This window comes from Delphinus delphis, chromosome 8, assembly GCF_949987515.2.
Source record: "Delphinus delphis chromosome 8, mDelDel1.2, whole genome shotgun sequence".
NCBI classification, from domain to species: Eukaryota; Metazoa; Chordata; class Mammalia; order Artiodactyla; family Delphinidae; genus Delphinus; species Delphinus delphis.
The window spans coordinates 27,842,420-27,867,642 of NC_082690.1; the positions used below are offsets into that span (position 1 = coordinate 27,842,420).

The 25,223-nt window shown below is 36.7% G+C and overlaps 1 protein-coding gene across 1 annotated transcript in view; it reads right to left on the reverse strand.

The window, feature by feature from the left end:
* CWF19L2 (CWF19 like cell cycle control factor 2) overlaps nt 1–25,223 on the reverse strand; it is a 194,905-nt gene that overhangs the window by 134,510 nt on the left and 35,172 nt on the right. Inside the window, exon 6 of the mRNA XM_060018021.1 lies at nt 8,745–8,838. Within this exon, the coding sequence (XP_059874004.1) occupies nt 8,745–8,838 (94 nt within the window). The remainder of the gene's footprint in view (nt 1–8,744; nt 8,839–25,223) is intronic.

Here is a 25,223-nt window from a genome sequence, read left to right on the forward strand (position 1 = left end):
CTCCAAATTGGAAAAGAAGAAGTAAAACTGTCACTGTTTGCAGATGACATGACACTATGCATAGAAAATCCTAAAGATGCTATGAGAAAACTACTAGCACTCATAAATGAATCTGGTACAGTTGCTGTATACAAAATTAATACATAGAAATCTCTTGCATTCTTACACACTAACAACAAAAAATCAGAAAGAGAACTTAAGGAAACAACCCCATTTACCACTGCATCAAACTGAATAAAATACCTAGGAACACACCTACCTAAGGAAACAAAAGACTGCTACGCATACAACTATAAAATACTGATGAAGAAAGTAAAAGATGACACAAACAGATGGAGAGATATGTTCTTGGACCGGAAGAATCAACACTGTGAAAATGACTATACTACTCAAAGCAATGTACACATTCAATGCAATCACTATCAAACTACCACTGGCATTTTTCACAGAAATAGAACAAAAAATTTCACAATTTGTATGGAAACAAAAGACCCTGCATAGCCAAAGCAATCTTGAGAAAGAAAAACCGATTTGGTGGAATCAGGCTTCTGGACTTCAGACTATACTAGAAAGCTACAGTAATCAAGACAGTATGGTACTGGCACAAAAACAGAAATATAGATCAATGGAACAGGAGAGAAAGCCAGAGATAAACCCACGCAAATATGGTCACCTTATTTTTGATAAAGGAGGCAAGAGTATACAATGCAGAAAAACCAGCCTCTTCAATAAGTGGTGTTGGGAACACTGGACAGCTACATGTAAAAGAATGAAATTAGATCATCCCTAACACCATACACAAAAATAAACTACTCAAAATGGATTAAAGACCTAAATGTAAGGCCAGACATTATAAAACTCTTAGACAAAAACATAGGCAGAACACTCTGTGACATAAATCACAGCAAGATCCTTTTTGACTCCCCTCCTAGAGAAATGGAAATTTTAAAAAACTAAACAAATGGGACCTAATGAAACTTAAAACTTTTTGTACAGCAAAGGAAACCATAAACAAGATGAAAAGACAACCCTCAGAATGGGGGAAAATATTTTCAAATGAAGCAACTGACAAAGGATTAATCTCCAAAATTTACAAGCAGCTCATGCAGCTCAATATCAAAAAAACAAACAATCCAATCCAAAAATGGGCAGAAGACCTAAATAGACATTTCTCCAAAGAAGGACAGATTACCAACAAACACATTAAAGGATGCTCAACATTACTAATAATTAGAGAAATGCAGATCAAAACTACAATTAGGTATCACCTCAAACCAGTCAAGAATGGCCATCAGCAAAAAATCTACAAACAATAAATGCTGGAGAGGGTGTGGAGAAAAGGGACCCTCTTGCACTGTTGGTGGGAATGTAAATCGATACAGCCACTATGGAGAACAGTAGGAGGTTCCTTAAAAACTTAAAATAGAACTACCATACGACCCAGCAATCCCACTACTGGGCATATACCCTGAGAAAACCATAATTCAAAAAGAGACGCATACCACAATGTTCACTGCAACTCTATTTACAATAGCCAGGACATGGAAGCAACCTAAATGTCCATCAACAGATGAATGGACAAAGAAGATGTGGCACATATATACAATGGAATATTACTCAGCCATAAAAAGAAACGAAATTGAGCTATTTGTAGTGAAGTGGATGAACCTAGAGTCTGTCATACAGAGTGAAGTTAAGTCAGAAAAAGAAAAACAAATACCGTATGCTAACACATATATATGGAATCTAAAAACAAATGGTTCTGAAGAACCTAGGGCCAGGACAGGAATAAAGATGCAGACATAGAGAATGGACTTGAGGACACAGGGAGGCAGAAGGGTAAGCTGCAATGAAGTATAAGCAGCTTCTAGAGGGGTGGGATAGGGAGGTTGGGAGGGAGACGCAAGAGTGATGAGATGTGGGGATATATGTATATGTATAGCTGAATCACTTTGTTATAAAGCAGAAACTAACACACCATTGTAAAGCAATTATACTCAACAGAGCTGGAGGAATCAGGCTCCCTGACTTCAGACTATACTACAAACCTACGGTCATCAAGACACTATGGTACAGTACGGTACTGGTACAAAAACAGAAATATACATCAATGGAACAGCATAGAAAGCCCAGAGATAAACCCACACACCTCAGTCACCTTATCTTTGACAAAGGAGGCAAGAATATACAATGGAGAAAAGACAGTCTCTTCAATAAGTGGTGCTGGGAAAACTGGCCAGCTACATGCTAAAGAATGAAATTAGAGCACATTAGAAATTTCTAATTTCTAATGAAATTAGAAATTAGAGCACACCATACACAATAATAAACTCAAAATGGATTAAAAACTTAAATGTAAGGCCAGATACTATAAAACTGTTAGAGGAAAACATAGGGAGAACACTCTGTGACATAAACTACAGCAAGATCTTTTTCCATCCACCTCCTAGAATAATGAAAATAAAAACAAAAATAAACAAATGGGACCTAGTTAATTTATTAATTAAACTTCAAAGCTTTTGCACAGCAAAGGAAACCATAAAGAAGACGAAAAGACAACCCTCAGAATGGAAGAAAATATTTGCAAATGAAGCAACTGACAAGGGATTAATCTCCAAAGTTTACCTGCAGCTCAATATCAAAAAAGCAAACCAATCAAAAAGTGGGCAGAAGATCTAAATAGACATTTCTCCAAAGAAGACATACAGATGGCCAAAAAGCACATGATAAGATGCTCAACATCACTAATTATTAGAGAAATGCAAATCAAAACTACAATAAGGTATCACCTCACGCAAGTCAGAATGGCCATCATCAATAAGGTCTACAAACAATAAGTGCTGGAGAGGGTGTGGAGAAAAGGGAATCCTCCTACACTGTTGGTGGGAATGCAAACTGGTACAGCCACTATGGAGAACAGTATGGAGGTTCCTCAAAAAAGTAAAAATAGAGCTACCATATAATCCAGCAGTCTCACTCCTGGGCATATATACGGAGAAAACCGGAATTCAAAAGGATGCATGCACCCCGATGATCACTGCAGCACTATTTACAATAGCCAGGACATGGAAGCACCTTAAATGTGCATCAACAGAGGAATGCATAAAGAAGATGTGGTGCATATATATACAACTAAATATTACACACCCATAAAAAAGAACAAAATAATGCCATTTGCAGCAACATGGATGGACCTCGAGATTCTCATACTTAGTGACTTAAGTCAGACAAAGAAAGACAAATATCATATGATATCATTTACATGTCAAATCTAAGAAAAGGCTACAAATGAACTTATCTACAAAACCAAAATAGAGATACAGAGGTAGAAAATAAACTTATGGTTACCGGTGGGTGAGGGTGGGGGAGGGATAAATTGGAAGATTGGGATTGACACATACACACTACTATATATAAAATAGGTAACTAATAAGGACCTCCTCTACTCAATACTGTGTAATAGCCTCTATGGGAAAACAATCTTAAAAAGAGCAGATATATGTATTTGTGTAACAGATTCACTGTGCTGTACACCTGAAACTAACACAACATTGTAAATCAATTATACCCCAATAAAATTTTTTTCAAAATAAATAAATGAAATAAAATATATTAATAGTTTTAAAAAAGAACAAATAAGGAAATTACAGATAATACAGAACTATCTGTATTATCATAGATAATAATGCAGATATTAACGCAGAACTATAACAATGAAACAAATTATTCTAGCTGTGATTACCAACTATGGAAATCTGAATGCCTCCAACAAACTTTATTAGGCTGCTTATATTTCCTTCTATATACATCACACTTTTCATTTGCATATAGGAAATTTAATAAATAAATCAAAACTGTTCCTGATTTTCCTTGTTCAAAAACAGAACTAGTTTAGATCACCCCAGCTCTATAACCCACAAAATACAGAGACCCCAAAAGACATGTATAAGAATCTTCATAGCAAGAAACCTGTAGTAATCCCAGCCTAGAATCAACCCAAATGTCCATCTTCAGTAAAATGAATATACATACATTATAGATTATGATATATATATTCCTAAAATAGACTACTACATAGCAATGAGAATAAATGACTATATACCCAACAACACAAGTGAATCTGAAAATGGGCACAAAAGTAGCAGGAAACAAAAGAGGGCATAGTATATGATTCCAGGCAAAGCAGAATTTTGGTTCCAGAACCCTCTGGCAAGAGCACAGTGACTCGAAGAGCCACAAAGCGAATCTTTGGGATGATAATAATGTTCTGTTTCTTAAACTGTACACTGATTGCACAGATGTTTTCACTTTGTAAAAATACAGTTGACCCTTGAACAGCAACATGTTTGAAGTATGTGGGTTTACTTACACTTGGATTTTTTTCAATAGCAAATACTACAATATACACAACCTGCAGTTGGCTGGATCCATGGTTGGTTGAATCCACAAATACAGAGGGCCAACTAAAAGTCATATGCAGATTTTCAACTGCACAGAGGGTAGGTGCCCCTAACCCCCATGTTGTTCAACGGTCAACTGTAATCAGTCTGTATACTAAAGATTTGTGTACTTTTCTATATACGTGTTGAACGTAAATAAAAAGTTTACTTTAAAAAAAACAGATTTTTCAATTCTGAAATTAATTCTGTCCCTCACACAAATCTCAAAAGTTTATCTTCACTAAGCTATCTCTTCTAAGATAACGGGTCTTACTTTACATGCCTAAAATATTGTGTACTTCAAATCCAGGTCTCTAGTTAACTCAATGATTCACTTTTCATTTAAGTTTATTTTGGTCTTGCTCTTTTTTTTAATGTATACATTCTATGAGTTCAAAATTAACAATGCAGCCACTCAAGGAAGTTAGTCTAAATCTGCAATTTACACTGTGATAAGAGACAACCACTGTAAATAACACCCATGTTAATGTTCTAGCTATATAATTAAAATTTTTATTCCAAGGAGTTATCTACTGACAAACTGATGGACACAGTGAAAATTTTAATTCATGTTCATGGAGTTCTCATAGAAATGGGACCTAAGAAGGGACCAAAGAAGCCAGTTTTTATACTTTTTAGACAGAGAAACACTAAATTTATAAGAAATTTATAGGACAAAAATAACTTAGGCTTTGGGTGCTTAATTAGTGAAGAATCTAAACTGAGTTTGGGCTTGGGGTAATAAATTAAAGAAGTAACAAGGTCTGTTTGTATAGGCTTTTTGACCTCAAATTCCCTATCTCTGTTGATAAGAATTTCCTTCTACCTTCATTTTTCATATGCAATTTATTACCTACTTTCAGGAAGACAGAGAGGAGGTTCAAAGTGTCCCTCTTGCATCAGCTCTTTCTTAAGTAACTTTAATTCAAAATAATCAATATGCCATTGAGGCACACTTTGGGGCAACGTACCCTGGGCCCCAACAATAGCAATAATAAAATATTTATAACAAGAGAATTCACCAAATTGAATATTTAAAAAGCAAACAAAAAATACCAACTACAGAACCATCTATCAAGAAATTCAATCCAACAAATATTTTGTGAACACTTACTATGAATATGAAAATCTATTAAACACAGAAGGAAATCAAAACATAATAAGGGGGGGCTTCCCTGGTGGCGCAGTGGTTGAGAGTCCGCCTGCCAATGCAGGGGACACGGGTTCGTGCCCCAGTCTGGGAAGATCTCACATGCCGCGGAGCGGCTGGGCCTGTGAGCCATGGCCGCTGAGCCTGCACGTCCGGAGCCTGTGCTCCGCAACGGGAGAGGCCACAACAGTGAAAGGCCTGCGTACCGCAAAAAAAAAATAATAATAATAATAATAAGGGGGTAAAACATTGGTGAATGGGGTATCTACTCACTAAAAAGTAACTTTTTAAAAAAACAAAAAAAATCATGAATAAGGCATGGTCCCTGTCCTATCTGAGATAAAGATATATCAAATAATTACAGTAAATTCATTGGTATGGAGCACTTAATATATACCTGTACGTGAAGTCTGTTGTTTATAAGTCAAAAATTCAGAGACTGAGTATATGCTTCCATAATTAAAAGTTATATTATTATAGACAAAATACAACCAAGTGAATCTGGGCTACATCCTCATTTTTCTCAGAAGACAGGATAATATAAAAATAGCAATAAACTGAATATCAGGAGACCTAGATTTTAGTCTTGCTGTTTTTATTAAATAGTTGTAAGACCTCAAGCAAGTCATTAACTCCTTTAAATTTTGCTTCTTTGTGTGCAAAATAAGGCAGTTGATTTAAATCAACTTTGAAACAACTTCTCAAAAGATTCTGTAAGAGAAAGCCAAAAAATAAAGAGGGAAAATAATCTACATGGATGAACAAAAATACAGAGTTTTTAAGCAAGAATATCTACTAACTACATGGTAACAGAGTCTTCTAATGAAAACCTAAAGTAACTAACCCTAGACTAAAATCAGAAGACCTGGGTTCTAGTACTACTCATATGACTATAGGCAAATAACGACCAATTTCAGCCTTAGTTTCCTGAACATTAGGTATTAGCTTCCTATACAATTGGGACATCTACTTTGCTACCCTCACATGGCTGCTATTGAAAATAAACTGATACAAAAACGTGTTATTTTGTAAACTTAAAAATTGTACAAATATTCCCATTACTAAAATATGATTTAAGATAATTTTGTATGGACAGTGAAAATTTATTTATTTTTCTACTTAATTTTCTCTAAGGAAAAAAATATCAAGAGTAACAAATTAGTTATTGTGTATATGGCACCTCAATCATTACCAAAAAACCTGTTGATAAAATCTTCCCAAAACATTTCATCATAAGGACAAATATTTGACAACATCATTATTAAGTATTTACTATATTCCAGATTCTGTGATAAATCCTCATAATAACCATATAAGACAGGTAATACCATTATTCCCTACTACAATGTTTAAACTGGGCTCAGAGAAGTCAGGAAACATTCCCCAAATCACAGAACTAATGAGTGGAAACGCCAAAATTCTAATCCCAAGAAGTCAAACTCCAAAGTCTAAGTCCTTAAATATAAACACTATAGCACCTCTACATACCTCTTAATACTACTTTTATAACACTTTTACGTGCCTCACAGTTTCAACTCTACCACTAGTCTAAAGAGAATGACTACACTATCTGCATATGCAGAAAAACCTACAAATCATTTTTTAAAGCTTAATTTCAACTCTGGGATCTGAACCTCTGACAGACATTCAGAGTTTTCTGTCATTCTTTCTCCTTCTAATTAAATATGAGAAAGGGAAATGGTGAAAGCATTATATGAAAGGGAAGGGAGAAAGGCTCTCTAATACCTTTATGTAAGGTCATTTTTCTCCTAGTGTCTTTGATTCTACTGGTTTAGCAAGCTGAAAGATACTACCTAAGGTAGAACTTTGGGTCTTCTCCAATCAGTGAAGTTAAGAACCTGCTGACTACATATACTCAGACAGGATTTGCCAATTCTAAGTCTTCCCCATAGATGAACTTACTGACTGTCCTCTGACAACAAGGATGGTAAAAGCTTGGATCAGCCCTACATAATAATGGTTCACTGAGAAAACTTATGATTCCCAAACTCTTAAATTTCTAAACATCAGTATTTCAAAGAGAATCTTATATGACTACAGTTATTATTATATAGCCCAGCAGAGACATTTCTTTATTGCCCAAGTTGAAAGGCAATAAAGAAAAGGTTATTAATTACTAATAACTTCAGTAAAACTAATAAATATAAATTAAAAAGGAACCTATAACGTGGCTCCAGGGACATCTCTCATAAAACACAAAAGAATATAACAAATGGCCAAAATAAAAATAAACTATGTATAAAAAGCAGGAAAATATTCTGCTGAGAAATGACTAAGATGAAAAGATAATTTATAATACTACTATGTGTATACTGGGTTAATTGTAATTAATCAAACTTTTCATTGAGTTGTCAATGTAACACTTAATTGGCATATAAGTATTTTTTTAAATTATGGTGAAAGGTATGAATACATGACACAAGTATTTTGTCTCCGTCTGCTGGAAAGTAACAGCACTATCCTAACATCAATAAAATCTGTAAATGCTGGCAAAGTAAGAATTTCTGAAGATATAAAATCACATCTTTAATATTTATACATCATTTTCATGAAACTTCAGAGCTTTAATACTTTTTACATTTTGTTATAGAATGTAACAAACCAAAGGATTACATCCTTACAGAACCATACTTTTCATTAATCCATTCAAAATATAAACTCAAATATAAAAACATTATCGAGTATAAAAATATTTAATAAATTTGCTAACATATTATAGTTAAAATAATCTTCCCAAGTACTAATAATTTAAATGAGGCCTTAAAAGACTGCATGTTTTATCATTGCTTTCCTATATGTAAACTGAACCTTTAGTAATAATCCATAGATGCTCATAATATAAAACCATACAAATTTCACATCAGATAATCAATATACATCATTGTTCTGCAAATACATAAACAGACACAGATATCTGCAGACTAGATCAAAATTACAGCATCAAGCAGAAATATTTAAATAATAACTAGTGATAAAATTTAGATTTAATACATCTCAAAATCTGATTTAGATTATTATTCATTTTTGGAATTCATAATACATCTTGCCAATCTACTAGCAGACTCAGTTGATTCCCTTAGGAATACCAAGTTATAAGAAATGCCTGTGTGGCTACAATCAAAATATGAAGATACCTTTAGTAACTGATGACACATTACAGTCTTCTGGTGGAAGACCTGTCCCACCATCCTTCCAGTATGGGTTCAATTCTCTTTCCAGCAGTCTGAACTGGAACAAAACATTTTCAGAGGTCACAATTTTAAAATAACCCCACCATAAAATATATTAATAAATTAAAAACCTGAGACTCAGTTAACAATTGTAACCTTAGGGAAATACTTTAAAAACTCTTAAGACACACTCTTTTCCAACTTGCAGGAAATAATGTCTAAATTAATATTCATTCAATGCTTTTCTTGAATACCTACCATGAATCAGAATTGTGCTAGATGCAGAAAATGTAATAGTCAATATGCCTAACACAGCCTTTGCTAGCTTATGAGATAGTGAGGAATACAGACAATATACAAGTAACTGTCAAGTGCTTTGAAGACAGAAGTACAGAGTGTTAAAGCCATACACAATTCAAACTCCTCTCATGCTGACAAATCAAAGACTTCCTAAAGGAAGTAATATGAGTACTATTAGACCTAAGGATGAGCAAGAATTAGCCAGTTTCTTCTGTGGGAAAAGAGAATTAAGAGGTTCCAAGTATAGGAATAAAAGCATGTTCATAAAGCCCAAGAGGAAAGAAAAAGCACTGCACCTTTAGGGAACAAAGTAATTCAGACTGGCTAAAACTTGAGAAGCATGAATGAACATCAATAAGAGATTAGGTTATAGAATAATCAGGGACTAGGCCACAGGAAACACTTTAAACTGCTATTGGAGCTTTCTGCTGGGGCAATGGTAAGTCATAAACATGATCAGCTTTGTGTTACACAAAGAGCAAACTGGTTTCAGAGTGGAGAAAAGCAACATTATAGGTAGGAAACCAGTAAGAAGATTGTGGCAGTAATCAGGAAAAAGATGACAGTAGCCTAGTCACAGTGCAAGTGTCTACTGTGTTCCAAGCACTATGCCAGGTACTGGGGCTATAATTAATAAGCCAGGCATAGTCCTTACCGTCAAAGAAATTATGGCCTTGAGAAAGGAGAAAGACAAGCAATATTAATATAGAAGAGTGCTATGAAAGTAAAGACTGCTATAGAAACATATACTAGGGGTATCCAATTTGACTTAAGGGGTCAGAAAATGCTTCTTAGAACTAATAATGGCAATTATTAGAAATAATAATGGCAATTAGATAGAGAAGAATGGAAAGAGTTAAATGTTAGTTAGCTTCCAGAACCAACCTTTGAAAACAAAAATGTTGGATAAAAAATTTTTAAAAAGCATTTAAAATGTATTCATGAGCTGACAAAAAAGTACAGAATCTCCAAAGAACAAAATTTAAGTTAGGAATTTCCTGGCGGTCCAGTGGTTAAGACGCCGTGCTTCCACTGCAGGGGGCGCGGGTCCGATCCCTGGTCTGGGAACTAAGATCCCACATCACATGGTGCGGCAAAAAAATAGAAAAAAACAAACAAAAAAATTTTTATGTTAAAGGTTAACTTAGAGGGATAAGCAAAGTAGTAAGGATTTGACTTCTTATAATGTACACACAAAAAGATTCTGCCACCTCCCTTTTTAGCCTACTGTAAAATCTCACAGTATCTACAATTTCTTCCAGTGGTCTTATTTGGACACTCAGAGAGATACATATCAGATATTCAACAGGATAACAAAGACTAAAATTACAAACTGAGGAGGACAACTGACAACTGGTAAGACGAATTATGAGATACTATCTGAAAGTACACAAAAGACACAAGACTGAATATATATATAAAGAACTACCATCAGTAAGAAAAAGATAAAAAACATAAACAAGCAGTTCATACTATAAGAAATCTAAATGACAAAAAAAGAGATCTCTCCTAGTAATCAGAGGAATGCATATTAATACATGAAATACCATTTCTCACACATTATTCAGCATGACATAATTTTAAAGTTTGACAATACAGATACTAAGTATGGTTAAGAAACATACATTGTTGGGGCACAATAAATTGATATAATCTCTTTGCAAGTGTTTGTGAAAGAAAATAGGTGCGTACTTAATAACTTAGCAATTCCACTTCTAAATATGCACTATGGAGAAATTTAGCACTGCTTGTAATAGTTTGTAAGAGTGAAAAACAAAATATCCATTCCAAGAGGAATGGATATTTACAGAATGGCAGAGTTAGATTATGAAAGACTATACAGTGATTGAAAGGAATGAAATAGAAATAAAATATATCAACATGAATCAATCTCTAAAACATGCTCAGACCTTCTAGTCAAGAGATTTATTAAAGTTCAGTTCATGTTGCCATGTTTGTCTCTGCTCAGGACAAACCGAAAAGATATACAAAATATAAAACACTGCTAAGTTCAAAACAAGATAAACCCATCTCTGTGGACCAAAAACAGAAGAGAAATGCAAAGCAGTAAGCATAACTGAAGCCACATGACTACTGGGCTCTATGTGCAAGCAGAAAACGTTAGTCCTTAGTTCAATTTCTAAAACATAATAAATACTAAAGGTGCTCCAGCATATACAGGGGAATGGAAACAAAGCCAAGGACTGGAGTGGGGAGATGCCCTGCTTATGAAAAAAGGTTGAAAAATTGGTATGCATCTCTATGTGCTATAGACTGGTTTTATAGATATGTGCCATAGATCTGAAGCTTACAGCACAATGTGAGAAAGAAGCCAAGAAGACACAAAGACTTGAGCATTGGCTTTCAAGCTTTTCTGTGACCTTGACCCATAGAGAGATTTTCTGTGTGTATGTGTATCCAAAACAAAGGTTTTAGGAAACAAAACGTATATTTGTTACATGTAATACATGCTGATATTTTATATTTTTAAATGATGACAGCAATAAATTTCTGACTCACAATATGAAAAACATTAGCACAAAGCACAAAAGAAATGATATCCTCAATATAAAGAAGACATATGAAATCAACATTCTTCACACTGAAGCTTCAGTTAAGGACCATCATTTTAGTCTTCTTCCTACGATCTTCATTTATTTTCACTCCCATTATAGGAATTATCATTTGATTCTAAGGCAAGGGCCATATTTTCCTCAAAATAAACCAAACATTTATCATGTGTTAAGAATACGATGATGTAGGAAGGAGAGATCAAGATGGTGGAGTAGGAGGATGTGGAGCTCACTTCCTTCCAAGAACACAGCAAAAATACATCTACATGTGGAACAATTCTCACTGAAAACCAACAGGAGACTGGTAGAAAGACTCTTATACAACAAAGGCTGTAAGAAAAATCCACACAGATTCAAGCAGAAAGAGAAGAGAAGCAATCAAGTCAGGAATTGTGACCCTGGGAGGGGACACAGAAAAGGAAGGAGATTACATGGACTCAGAGATCCTCCCTGGGGGGTGAGCAATTCAAGCCACATATTGGGTTCCCTAGTCCTAGGGTCCAATGCCAAGAAGACAAGTCCCCTTAGCTGATTGGAAAACCAGTGGGACTAACAGGGGGACTGTAAGAAACCTAGACTCTGCTCATGAAGAGCACATACAAATTTGATTACTCTCAAAACAAGGCAGCAGAAGTAGACTTAAACTGCCCCAGGACTCTGGCCAGTTTCCTACAACACCCCCAGCCCATGCTCCAGCCTAAGCCAAGTGCCCACTACAGCACCACTTGCTCCATGGCACAGTTCCATACTGGCGCAAGGGATGCTGCACCCAAGAAGAGTACATAGTTGTGAGAAATGAACCCTGCTCAGATCTGGAACAGCATCTGAATGGAGTGACGGCAACCACTAAAGGTGCTTGGCGAGGCAGCACATCAGGAGCAGTCTGTAACTCTGACTGGTCTGGGACCACCACAGCCCACTCCCTGACCGAAGCCAAGTGCCCATTCCAGCCTCTCTTGCTATGCCATGCAGCTCCAAACTGGGGCAAGGGCTACAGGACTGAGGGGAGTATGCTGTTTTGAGGGACAGAGCTAACCTGACCCAGAATGGCATCTGACGGGGGTGGGGGAAGGTGGCAGTCGCTGCAGCTGTTTAGGGAAGCAGTTCATTGGGTGAGGTCCGAAACTCAGACTGGGGTCCAGAACACCACAGCCCACACCTGACCTTTGCCGAGCACCCACTATGGCCCCTCTTGCTCCAATACTGGTCCCCTCTGGGGCAAAGTACTGGTGCTAGGAACGAAAAGAGTACACACTTAAAGGGAATGGAGCCAGCTCACTCCCAAATAACAGGGCTTCTGCTCCAGGAACTTGGGGCCCTATACCACCTCTAATAAGGTGGTGTTGGTCACTGAGCAGAGAAGAACCCCAGGCTCACACCTGGCTCTGACTCTAGTCCCTCCATCTTCCAGTCTCACCTCCTACAAAGGTGACAGCTGCCAGCACACCCTGTGGAAAGATGTGACTCATGCTCAGGTCAGATCCAGTTCTCCCATCAAAGCCACTGGGCACATGGAGACTGCATAGAAATGCTCCCACACAAGGACACTCCTTCAAGATCAGAGTAGGTAAATGTTTCACCTAATATCACAGACACAGAGAAAGTTAAGCAAAATGAGAAGACAGAAAACTGTTTCAAGTGAAAGAACAAGAGAAAAACCCTAAAGAAACCAACTAATGAAACAGCAGTGAACAACTTAATATACAAAGAGTTCAAAGCATTAATAATAGGAATACTGACTAAATTAGAGGAAAGAATAGATGAACAGAGAATTTTAAAAAGGAACTAAAAAACATTTTTAAAAGACAGAACTGAAGAACATGCTAACTGAAATGCAAAACACATTAGAAGGAACCAACAGCAGACAAAGTGATACGGAAGAAGATGAAATAAAAATTAACTCAATCTGAACAGAAAAAGAGAAACAAGGTTTAAAAAAAATGAGAACAGTTAAGGGATCTCTAAGATAACATCCAGCATACCAACATTCACACTCTAGGGGTCCTAGTAGGAGAAGAGAGAGAGAGGCAGGGCAAAAACGTGTTTGATGAAATTATGGACTGCCAGAACCTGAAGAAGGAAACAGAAATCCAAGTACAGGAAGCACAGAGGGTACTAACCCAACCCTAAAAAAATGTTAAAGCATTTTCTCTAAGTGGAAAAGTAAAAGCTACAACAAGTAAGAATCTATAGGAAAGGGAAAATCCCACTAGTAAAGGCAAATATATAGTAAAGCCTATGACTCAATCACTTAAATAGGCTCTTACTAAGATTAAGACAAAAAACTGTGAAATCAACTATATCTACAACGAACAGTTAAGGGAAAACATGAATATGTAAAATACATCATTAAAAACACAAAATGTGGTGAAGGGGTTTAGAAAAATGGAAATCGTTTAGAATGTGTTTGAACTTAAATGACTACCAGTTTAAAACATGTAAATATAGTTATAGGTCAACATATATGAACCATATGGTAACTGCAAATCAAAAACCTGTACTACATACAAAAAATCTAAAGAAAAAGGAACACAGGCATACCACTAAAGAAAATCATCAAACCCCAAGGGAAGGAACTAAAAGAAGAAAAGAACAAAGAAGAACTGAAAAACCAACCAGTAAACAAGTAACAAAATGGGAATAAGGACACACCTATCAATAATCACTGCAAATGTAAATGGACTAAATGATCCAATCAAAAGACACAGAGCAGCTGATTGGATTAAAAAAAAAACAAGACCCATCTAAATGCTTCTTGTAAGAGACTCACTTCAAACATAAAGACAAACACATAAACTGGAAGTGACAGGATAGAAAAAAATAATTCATGCAAATGGAAATGACAAGAAAGCAGGGGTAGAAGTACTCACTTCAGACAAATTTTAAAATAAAGTCAATAAAAAAAGATAAAGAAGGGCATTATTAACAAAAAGGATTTCAATGCAAGAAGAGGAGATAACACTCATTAACATATATGCACCTAATATAGGAGCACCTAAATATATATATATAGCAAATATTAACAGACATAAAGGGAGAAATTGACAATAACAAATAATAGAAGAGGATTTTAACACCGCACTTACATCAATGAACAAATCATCCAGACAAGAAAACAGTAATCTTTTTTTTTTTTTTTTTTTTTTGCGGTACGTGGGCCTCTCACTGTTGTGGCCTCTCCTGTTGTGGAGCACAGGCTCCGGACACGCAGGCTCAGCAGCCATGGCTCATGGGCCCAGCCACTCTGCGGCATGTGGGATCTTCCCGGACCGGGGCACGAACCCATGTCCCCTGCATCGGCAGGCAGACTCTCAACCACTGCGCCACCAGGGAAGCCCAAACAGTAATCTTAAATGATACTTTGGACCAGATGGGCTTAGTAGATATCTACAGGACATTCCATCCAAAAACAGTAGAATAAACATTCTTTTCAAGTGCATATGGAACATTTTCCAGAATAGATCACATAGGAGGCCAAACAACAAGTCTCAACTAATTTAAGAAGATAGAAATTATATCAAGCAGTTTTTCCAACCACAAGGCATGAAACTAGAAATCAATTAACGGGAAGAAAAATGGAAAAAACACAAAATGTGGAGACTCAACAATATGCTACTAAAAGAAAAACCAATGCGTCAATGAAGAAATCAAAGACGAAATCAAACAAAACCTCTAGACAAATGAAAATAACACAACTTTCCAAAATCTGTGCTACACAGCAAAAGTAGTTCTAAAGGTAAGTTTATAGCAGTAAAAGGCCAACCTCAAGAAACAAGAAAAATCTCATTAACAACCTAACCTACCATCTAATGGAATTAGAAAAAGAAGAACAAACAAAAGCAGAAAGAAAGCAATTCACATCCGAGAGGAAATAAATAAAACAAAGAACAAAAAAGAAAAAAAAAATAGAAATGACCAATGAAACCAAGAGTTGATGTTTTGAAAAGATAAACAAAACTGATAAGCCTTTAGGCAGATTCATCAAGGAAAAAAGAGAGAGGACCCAAATAAAATAAGAAATGAAAGAGGAAAAATAACAACTGCTATCACAGAGATACAAAAATATCAAAACAGAATACTATGAACAATTAATATGCCAACAAATTGGACAACCTAGAAGTAATAAACTTCTATAAACATAAAAACTTACAAGACTGAATCAGGACAAAATAGACCATATGAACAGAAAGATCACTAGTAGTAAAATTGAATTTGTACTTTAAAAAACTCTCAGCAAACAAAAGTTCAGGAACAAATCCATTCCTGGGAGAAGTCTACCAAACATATATAAAAGAACTAATATCTATACCTTCTCAAACTCCTCCAAAAAATTGAAGAAGAGGGAACATTCCCAAATTAATTCTATGAGGCCATCGCTAATTACCCTGATACTAAAATAAAATAAAGACACTACCAAAAAAAAAAAATGACAGGTGAATATCTCCAATGAATGAAGATCCAAATATCCTCAAGAAAATATCAGCAAACCAAATTCAACAGTATATAAAACAGATCATACATAATGGTCAAGTGAGATTTATTCCAGGAATGGTTCAATATTTGCAAACCAATCAATATGATACACCACATTAACAAAAGGAGGAAAAAAAATCACATGATCATCTCAACAGACCCACAAAAAGCATTTGACAAAATTCAACATCCTTTGGTGACAAAAACTCTCATCAAAGTTGGTATAGAGGGAAAATATCTCAACATAATAAAGACCATTTGTGACAAATCCACAGCTAACCTCATACTTGATGATGAAAAGCTGAAAACTTTTCCTCTAAAATCAGGAACAAAGGGGTTCCAAGACAGCGGAGGAGTAGGAGGATGTGGAGTTCCTCTCTCTCCATGGATGCATCAGGAATACATTTATAGATGCAACAATTCTCACAGAACACCAGCTATACACTAGTAGAAGACCTTATACACCGGAAAGGACTATAAAGATCCCTGCATAACTGGGTAGGAAGAAAGAAAGAAGGGAGAAGGAGGAGGAGAGGAAGCGGGACAGGACCTGCATGCCAGTGGTGGGAGCTGAAGCAGGAGAGAAATTCCCTCATCCGGGGAAGCCCCCTCACCAATGAGGAAATCAGTTGGGAGAGAAGGGAAGCATTTCAGGCTGTTGATGGAGGGTGAAGCGACCGACCTGTGGCAGATGGGACAGAGTGAAAACTACACAGACGGTCTGTACCATGGCCCTAAGTGCCCCGGATTGGGATGTGTGTCCAACAGTGCACATGGGGGCTGGGAACTGGAGCATGGGGAATAGAGAGTAAACCCGGGGCAAGAACTGCTGCTGGCTGTGGGGAGATGGTGTGAGGGAACAGGAGGGAGGAAATAGCAACAGAGAATGCCTATGGAGGAAAACCGGAATGCCATGGAAGCAGGGCACTACTGCTGAGTCACATGCAGGGGGTGGAGCCACCATTGTAGCCAGTCTCTCCCCACATGCCAGCGCCTAGCACCAGGCAATACAAAAGGCCCTGCCAGGGCTGGCCCTCATGAGCCTGTCGCTGGGCACTACAAAAAAACCAGACAGGGCTAGCCCTTGCACACCTGCTGCCAGGCACTAAAAACAGACTGACCAGGGCTGGCCCTCGCACGCATGCCACTGGGCACTAGAAAAGGTTCCCACTAGGGCCATATCTCTTGCGCCCATGGCCGCCAGCTCCCCCACGCACCTGGCGCTGCCGGGGCTCCCACTATCCAAGTAGCCATGCCACCTCCATGCCCTGTCCTCACCAGGACAGACCCAACTGCTCCAGGGAAGCCTCGGGAGCAGACTCCTGTGGGTGGCCCACACACATAGATGGGAATAAAACCACAGCTGAGCCCCAGGGGTGGGGCAACTAAAAAAGAGAAACAAAAATCTTTCCATCAGTTACATAACTGGCAAATTAAATCCCCATAATCAGCTAAGTAGATACTGTGCCTATGGAATATCTGAAAGGACAATGAGTACTCCCACAAATGAAAATGGTCTAGCACTGACACCTGTGGACTTTGGGGGCAAGCACACACATGAGTGGGGCCAGATCAGAGTCTCAGCTGTCCCCACAGGGCCCACAGCAGGTCCAGAGACCAGCACAGAGGCACTGGAGGGTCTCCTGAGGAGGCAAGGGTGGGCTGTAGCTCATGGCAAGGACAATAACAGCTGAGACCCCAGGAAAACATTATTATTACTATTAATTTTACTCAGTTTTGATTCATTCTGTTGTTAAGTCTGTTGTTTTGTTTTTTTCTTTTTCTCTGTTGTTGTTGCTATTGGTTTGGGGTTTGTTTTTTTTTTTTTACTTTTATTGAGTCTCAATGTTTTTTTTAACATACTTTTGATCTTCTTATATTTCTACTTTTACTTTGCTTTTCTGTTGTTCTGTGCTTTTTCATCGTTTTTTAATATATTTAAAAAATTTTTTTATATTTCCATTTTCCCTTTGCTCTTCTGTTCTGTGGGTTTTGTACCCATTACTATTTTTTTTTTTTCTTTTCTTTTTTTTGCAGTACGCGGGCCTCTCACTGCTATGGCCTCTCCCACTGCAGAGCACAGGCTCCAGACGCACAGGCCCAGGGGCCACGGCTCACGGGCCTAGCCGCTCCGCGGCATGTGAGATTTTCCCAGACCGGGGCACGAACCCATGTCCCCTGCATCGGCAGGCAGACTCCCAACCACTGAGCCACCAGGGAAGCCCCTCATTTCTTTTTTTTTGAATCATTTTTGTCTGTTTTGTTTTCTTTGCTTTATTCTTCAGTTGGCACTCTGCTTTGATTTTGGTATTTTGTTTTTGTTAGTTTTGTTTTTAATTGTTTAATTTTGCCTTGGGATTCTTTGGCTGTTCTCTTGTCTTCTGGTTTCTTTGGTTCTGTTTTTGTTTCTTCTCTCTCTGTGTGTGTGTGTGTGTGTGTGTGTGTGTGTGTGTGTGTGTGTTTGTTTCTTTGTTTTTGCTCATTTGATTTTGCTTTTACCATTTGGAGTTTTGTCTCTTTTTTTTTCTTTAATCCATGACAAGCTGCTTGTGGGGTCTTGGCTCCCCGACCAAAAGATGGGCCTGAGCCTCTGGGGGAGGAGGATAGAGTCCAGGATACTGGACTTCCTGAGAATTCCCAGTCCCAGAAAATATTAATCAGCAAAAGCTCTCACAGAGGTCTCTATCCGAATTCAAGAACCAGCTCCACCCAAATGCCTGCAGCCCCCAGCACTAGTTGCCTCACACCTAACAACAGGCAAAACAGGAACACATACTCACCCATCAGCAGACAGGCTGCCTAAAGTCGTACTAAGCTCACAGACACCCCAAACACACCACATGACATGGCCCTTTCCAACAGATGTAAAGGACTCAACTCCACCCACCAGAACACAAGCACCAGCCCTCCCACCAAGAAGCCTACAAAAGCCACTGGCCAAACCTCACCCACTGGGGGCAGAGACCAGAAGAAAGAGGAACTCCGACCCTGCAGCCTGTGGAAAGGAGACCTCAAACACAGTAAGTTAAGCAAAATAAGAAAACAGACAAATACCTTGCAGATGAAGGAGCAAGGTAAAAAGGCACAAGACCAAATACAAGAAGGGAAATAGGCAATCTATCTGAAAAGAATTCAGAGTAATGATAGTAAAGATGATCCAAAATCTCGGAAATAGAAAGGATCGAGAAGATGAAAGAAATGTTTAACAAGGACCTAGAAAAACTAAAAAACAATCAGTGATGAACAACACAATAACTGAAATTAAAAATACACTAGAAGGAATCAATAGCAGAATAACTGAGACAGAAGAATGGATAAGTGAGCTGAAAGACAGAATGGTGAAAATATAGCAAAAACTAACACACCATTGCAAAGCAATTATACTCCAGTAAACATGCTAAAAACAAAAAAAGAATGGTGGAAATAACTGCCACAAAGCAGAATAAAGAAAGAACAATGAAAAGAATTGAGGACAGTCTCAGAGACCACTGGGACAACATTTAGCACACCAGCATTTGAATTATAGGGGTCCCAGAATTAGAAGAGAAAGTGAAATGGTCTGAGAAAGTATTTGAAGAGATTATAGACAAAAACCTAACATGGGAAAGGAAACAGTCAATCAAGTCCAGGAAACGCAGAGTCCCATACAAGATAAACCCAAGGAGAAACATGCCAAGTCACATATTAATCAAACTAACAAAACTTAACACAACGAAAAAATATTAAAAGCAGCAAGGAAAAAGGAACAAAAAATATAAAAGGGAATTCCCATAAGGTTAACAGCTGATCTTTCAGCATAAACTCTGCAGGCCAGAAGGGAGAGGCAAGATATATTTAAATTGATGAAAGGGAAAAACATACAACCAATATTACTCTATCCAGCAAGGATCTCATTCAGATGCAACAGAGAAATCAAAAGCCTAACAGACAAGCAAAAGTTAAGAGAATTCAGCACCACCAAACAAGCTTTATGACAAATGCTAAAGGAACTGTTATAGGCAAGAAAAACAAGAGAAGGAAAATAACCTACAAAAACAAAGCCAAAACAATAAAAAATATGGTAATAAGAACATACATGTTACTTTAAATGTAAACGGATTAAATCCTCCAACCAAAAGACACTGACTTTCTGAATGGATACAAAAATAAGACCCTTATACATGTTGTCTACAAGAGACCCATTTCAGACATAAGGACACATGCAGACTGAAAGTGAGGGGATAGAAAAAGATATTCCACGCAAATGGAAATCAAAAGAAAGCTGGAGTACCAATACTCATATCAAATAAAATAGACTTTAAAATAAAACTATTACAAGAGGCAAAGAAGGACACTACATAGTGATTCAGTGATCAATCCAAGAGGAAGACATAACAATTCTAACTATTTGTGCATCCAACATAGAAGCAACTCAATACATAAGGCAAATGCTAACAGCCATAAAAGGGGAAATCAACAGTAACACAATAGTAGTGGGAGACTTTACACTTATACCAATGGACAAATCATCCAGAAAAAAAAATTAACAAGGACACACAAGCCTTAAATGGCACATTAGACCAGATGGACTTAACTGATATCTGCAGGACATTCGATCCAAAAGCAGAAAAACTTTATTCTTAAGTGCACACAGAACATTCTCCAGGATATATCACATCTTGGGTCACAAATCAAGCCTCAATAAATTTTAGAAAATAGAAATCATATCAAGCATCTTTTTGGACAACAATGTGAGATTAGCTATCAATTACAGGGAAAAAAACTATAAATAACACAACACACAAATGTGCTACTAAATAACCAAGAGATCACTGAAAAAAATCAAAGAGGAAATCAAAAAATACCTAGAATCAAATGACATTGAAAGCACAAGGACATAAAATCTATGGGAGGCAGCAAAAGCAGTTCTAAGAGGGAAGTTTATATCAATACAATCCTACCTCAAGAAACAAGAAAAATCTCAAATAAACAAACTAATCTTAAACATAAATCAACTAGAAAAAGAAGAACAAACAAAGCCCTAGGTTAATAGAAGGAAAGAAATCATAAAAATCAAAGCAGAAATAAATGAAATAGAACAATGAAAACAATAGCAAAAATCAATGAAACTAAAAGCTGGTTCTCTGAGAAGATAAACAAAATTGGTAAACCATTAGCCAAACTTATCAAGAAAAAGAGAGAGAGGACTCAAATCAGTAAAATTAGAAATAAAAAAGAAGTTACAACTATCACCACAGAAATACAAAATATTGTTAAGAGACTACTACAAGCAACCATATGCCAAAAAATGGACAACCTAGAAATAACAGACAAATTCTTAGAAAGGTACACCCTTCCAAAACTGAACCAGGAAGAAACAGAAAATATAAACAGACCAATCACAAGTACTGAAATTGAAACTGTGATTTAAAAACTCCCAACAAACAAAAGATCAGGACCAAATGGCTTCACAGGCGAATTCTAACAAAGATTTAGAAAAGAGCTAACATCTATCCTTTTGAAACTCTTCCAAAAAATTGCAGAGGGAGGAACACTCCCAAACTCATTCTACAAGGCCACCATCACCCTGATATCAAAACCAGACAAAGATATCACACAAAAAAGAAGATTACAGGTCAATACCACCGATGAACATAGATATAAAAATCCTCAACAAACTACTAGCAAACAGAATCCAGCAAAACATTAAAAGGATGATACACCATGATGAAGTGAGATTTATCCCAAGGATGCAAGGATTCTTCAATATACGCAAATCACACAATGTGATACACCATGTTAACAAACTGAAGGATAAAAACCATATGATAATCTCAACAGATGCAGAAAAAGCTTTAGACAAAATTCAACACCCATTTATGATTAAAAAAACTCTCCAGAAAGTGGGCTTAGAGAGAACCTACCTCAACATAATGAAGGCCATATACGACAAACCCACAGCAAACATCATTCTCAATGGTGAAAAACTGAAAGCATTTCCTCTAACATCAGTAACAAGCATGCCCACTCTCACCACTATTATTCAACATAGCTTTGGAATTCCTAGCCACAGCAATCAGAGAAGAAAAAGAAATAAAGGAATAAAAACTGGAATACAAACTGGAAATGAAGAAGTGCAACTGTCATTGTTTGCAGATGACATGATACTATACTTGGAAAATCCTAAAGATGCCACCAGAAAACTACTAAGCTAATCAATGAATTTAGTAAAGGCAAAGAACACAAAATTAATACAGAAATCTCTTGCATTACTATATACTAACACTGAAAAATCAGAAAGAGAAATTAAGGAAAAACTCCCATTTACCACTGCAACAAAAAGAATAAAATACCTAGGAATAAACCTACCTGAGGCGGCAAAAAACCTGTATGCAGAAAACTATAGGACACTGATGAAAGAAATAAGAAATGACACAAACAAATGGAGAGATCCATGTTCTTGGACTGGAAGAATCAACACTGTGAAAATGACTATACTACCCAAAGCAATCTACAGATTCAATGCAATCCCTATCAAATTACCAATGGCATTTTGAACAGAATTAGAGGAAAAATTTTCAAATTGTATGGAAACACAAAAGACCCCAAATAGCCAAAACAATCTTCAGAAAGAAAATGGAGCTGGAGGAATCAGGATCTCTCACTTCAGACTATACTACAAAGCTACAGTAATCAAGACAGTATGGTACTGACACAAAAACAGAAATATAGATCAATGGAACAGAAAAGAAAGCTCAGAGATAAACCCACACACTTACAGCCACCTGATCTTTGACAAAGGAGACAAGAATATACAATGAAAAGATATTGATAATGATAAGATGATGAAGATAAGATAATGAAGACAGTCTCTTCAATAAATGGTGCAGGGGAAACTGGACAGCAACATGTAAAAGAATGAAATTAGAACACTCCCTAACACCATACACATAAATAAACTCAAAATGGATTAAAGACCTAAATTTAAGGCTAGACACTATAAAACTCTTAGAAGAAAACATAGGAAGAACACTCTTTGACATAAATCACAAGATCCTTTTTGACTCACCTCCTAGAGTAATGAAACTAAAAACAAAAATAAATAAATGGGACCTAATGAAACTTAAAAGCTTTTGCACAGCAAGTGAAGCCATAAACAAGACAAAAAGACAACCCTCAGAATGGAGAAAATATTTGCAAACGAAGCAAGTGACAAAGGACTAATCTCCAAAATATACACACAGCTCATACGGCTAAATATCAAAACAACCCAATCCAAAAATGGGTCAAAGACCTAAATAGACATTTCTCCAAAGAAGACATACAGTTGGCCAACAAATACATGCAAAGATGCTCAACATCACTAATTATTAGAAAGATGCAAATCAAAACTAATATGAGGTATCACCTCACACCAGTCAGAATGGCCATTATCAAGAAATCTACAAACAATAAATGCTGGAGAGGGTGTGGAGAAAAGGGAACCCTCTTGCACTGTTGGTGAGAACATAAACTGATACAGCCACTTTGGAGAACAGAATGGAGGTTCCTTAAAAAACTAAAAATAAAACTACCATATGGCCCGGCAATCCAACTACTGGACACATACCCTGAGAAAACCATAATTCAAAAGATACATGTACCACAATGTTCACTGTAGCACTATTTACAATAGCCAGGACATGGAAGCAACCTATATGTTCATCGACAGATGAATGGATAAAGAAGATGTGTTGCATATATACAATGGAATATTACTCAGCCATAAAAAGTAAGAAAAGTGGGTCATTTTTATTGATGAGGATGATCCTAGAGTCTGTCATACAGAGTGAAGTAAGTCAGAAAGAGAAAAACAAATACTGTACATTAAGGCATATATATGGAATCTAGAAAAATGGTACTGAAGAACCTATTTCCAGGGCAGGAAAAGAAATGTAGATGTAGAGAAAGGACTTCTGGACATGTGGGGGAAGGGGAGAGTGGGACGAATTGAGAGAGTGGCATTGACCTATATACACTACCATGTGTAAAATAAATAGCTAGTGGGAAGCTGCTGTATAGCACAGGGAGCTCAGCTCGGTGCTCTGTAATGACCTAGATGGGTGGGATGGGGTGGGGGTTGGAGGGAGGCTCAAGAGGGAGGAAATATATGTATACATATAGCTGATTCACTTTGTTCTGCAGCAGAAACTAACACAACATTGTAAAGCAATTATACTGCAATAAAAAAATTTTTCATTAAATCAAGTATAAAAAAATAAAATCAGGAACAAGACAATGTTGCCCAGTGTCTCCACTTTCATTCAACACAGTATTGGAAGATGTAACGACATCAATCAGACAAGAGAAAGAAATAAAAGGCATCAAAATTGGAAAGGAAGAAGTAAAACTAACACTATTTGCCCATGACATGATACTATATATAGAAAACCCTAAAGTCTTCACCAGAAAACTATTAAAACTAAGAAATAAATTTTATAAAAGTTCAAAATACAGATTAGCATACTGAAATCTGTTGCTTTTCTAAATACTAGTGATGAATTATCAGAAAGAGAATTCAAGAAAAAAAATCCCATTTACAATTGAATCAAAAAAGAATAAAATACCTGGGAATAAACTTAACCAAGGAGGTAAAGGACCTATACTCTGAAAACTATAGGACAACAATGAAGGAAATTAAAGATGATAAAAGAAACAGAAAGATATACCATGTTCACAAATTGTTAGAATGCTATTATAATGTCCATACTACCCAAAGCAATCCCTATCAAAATACCCAAGACATTTTTCAAAGATTTAGAATTAATAATCTTAAAATTTACATGGAACAACAAAAGACCCAAAATAGCCAAGACAATCTTGAGAAAAAAGAACAAAGCTGGAGGTATCATGCTTGCTCACTTTAGACATTACTACAAAGCTACAGTAATCCAAACAGTATGGTACTGGCACAAAAACACACACATAGATCAATAGAACAGAATAGGCAGCTAAGACATGAACGCACACACCAGTGGTTCAATTGATCTATGACAAAGGAGACAAGAATATACAATGGAGAAAAACAGTCTCTGCAGTCAGTGGTGCTACAACAATGGACAACTATATGTAAAAGAAT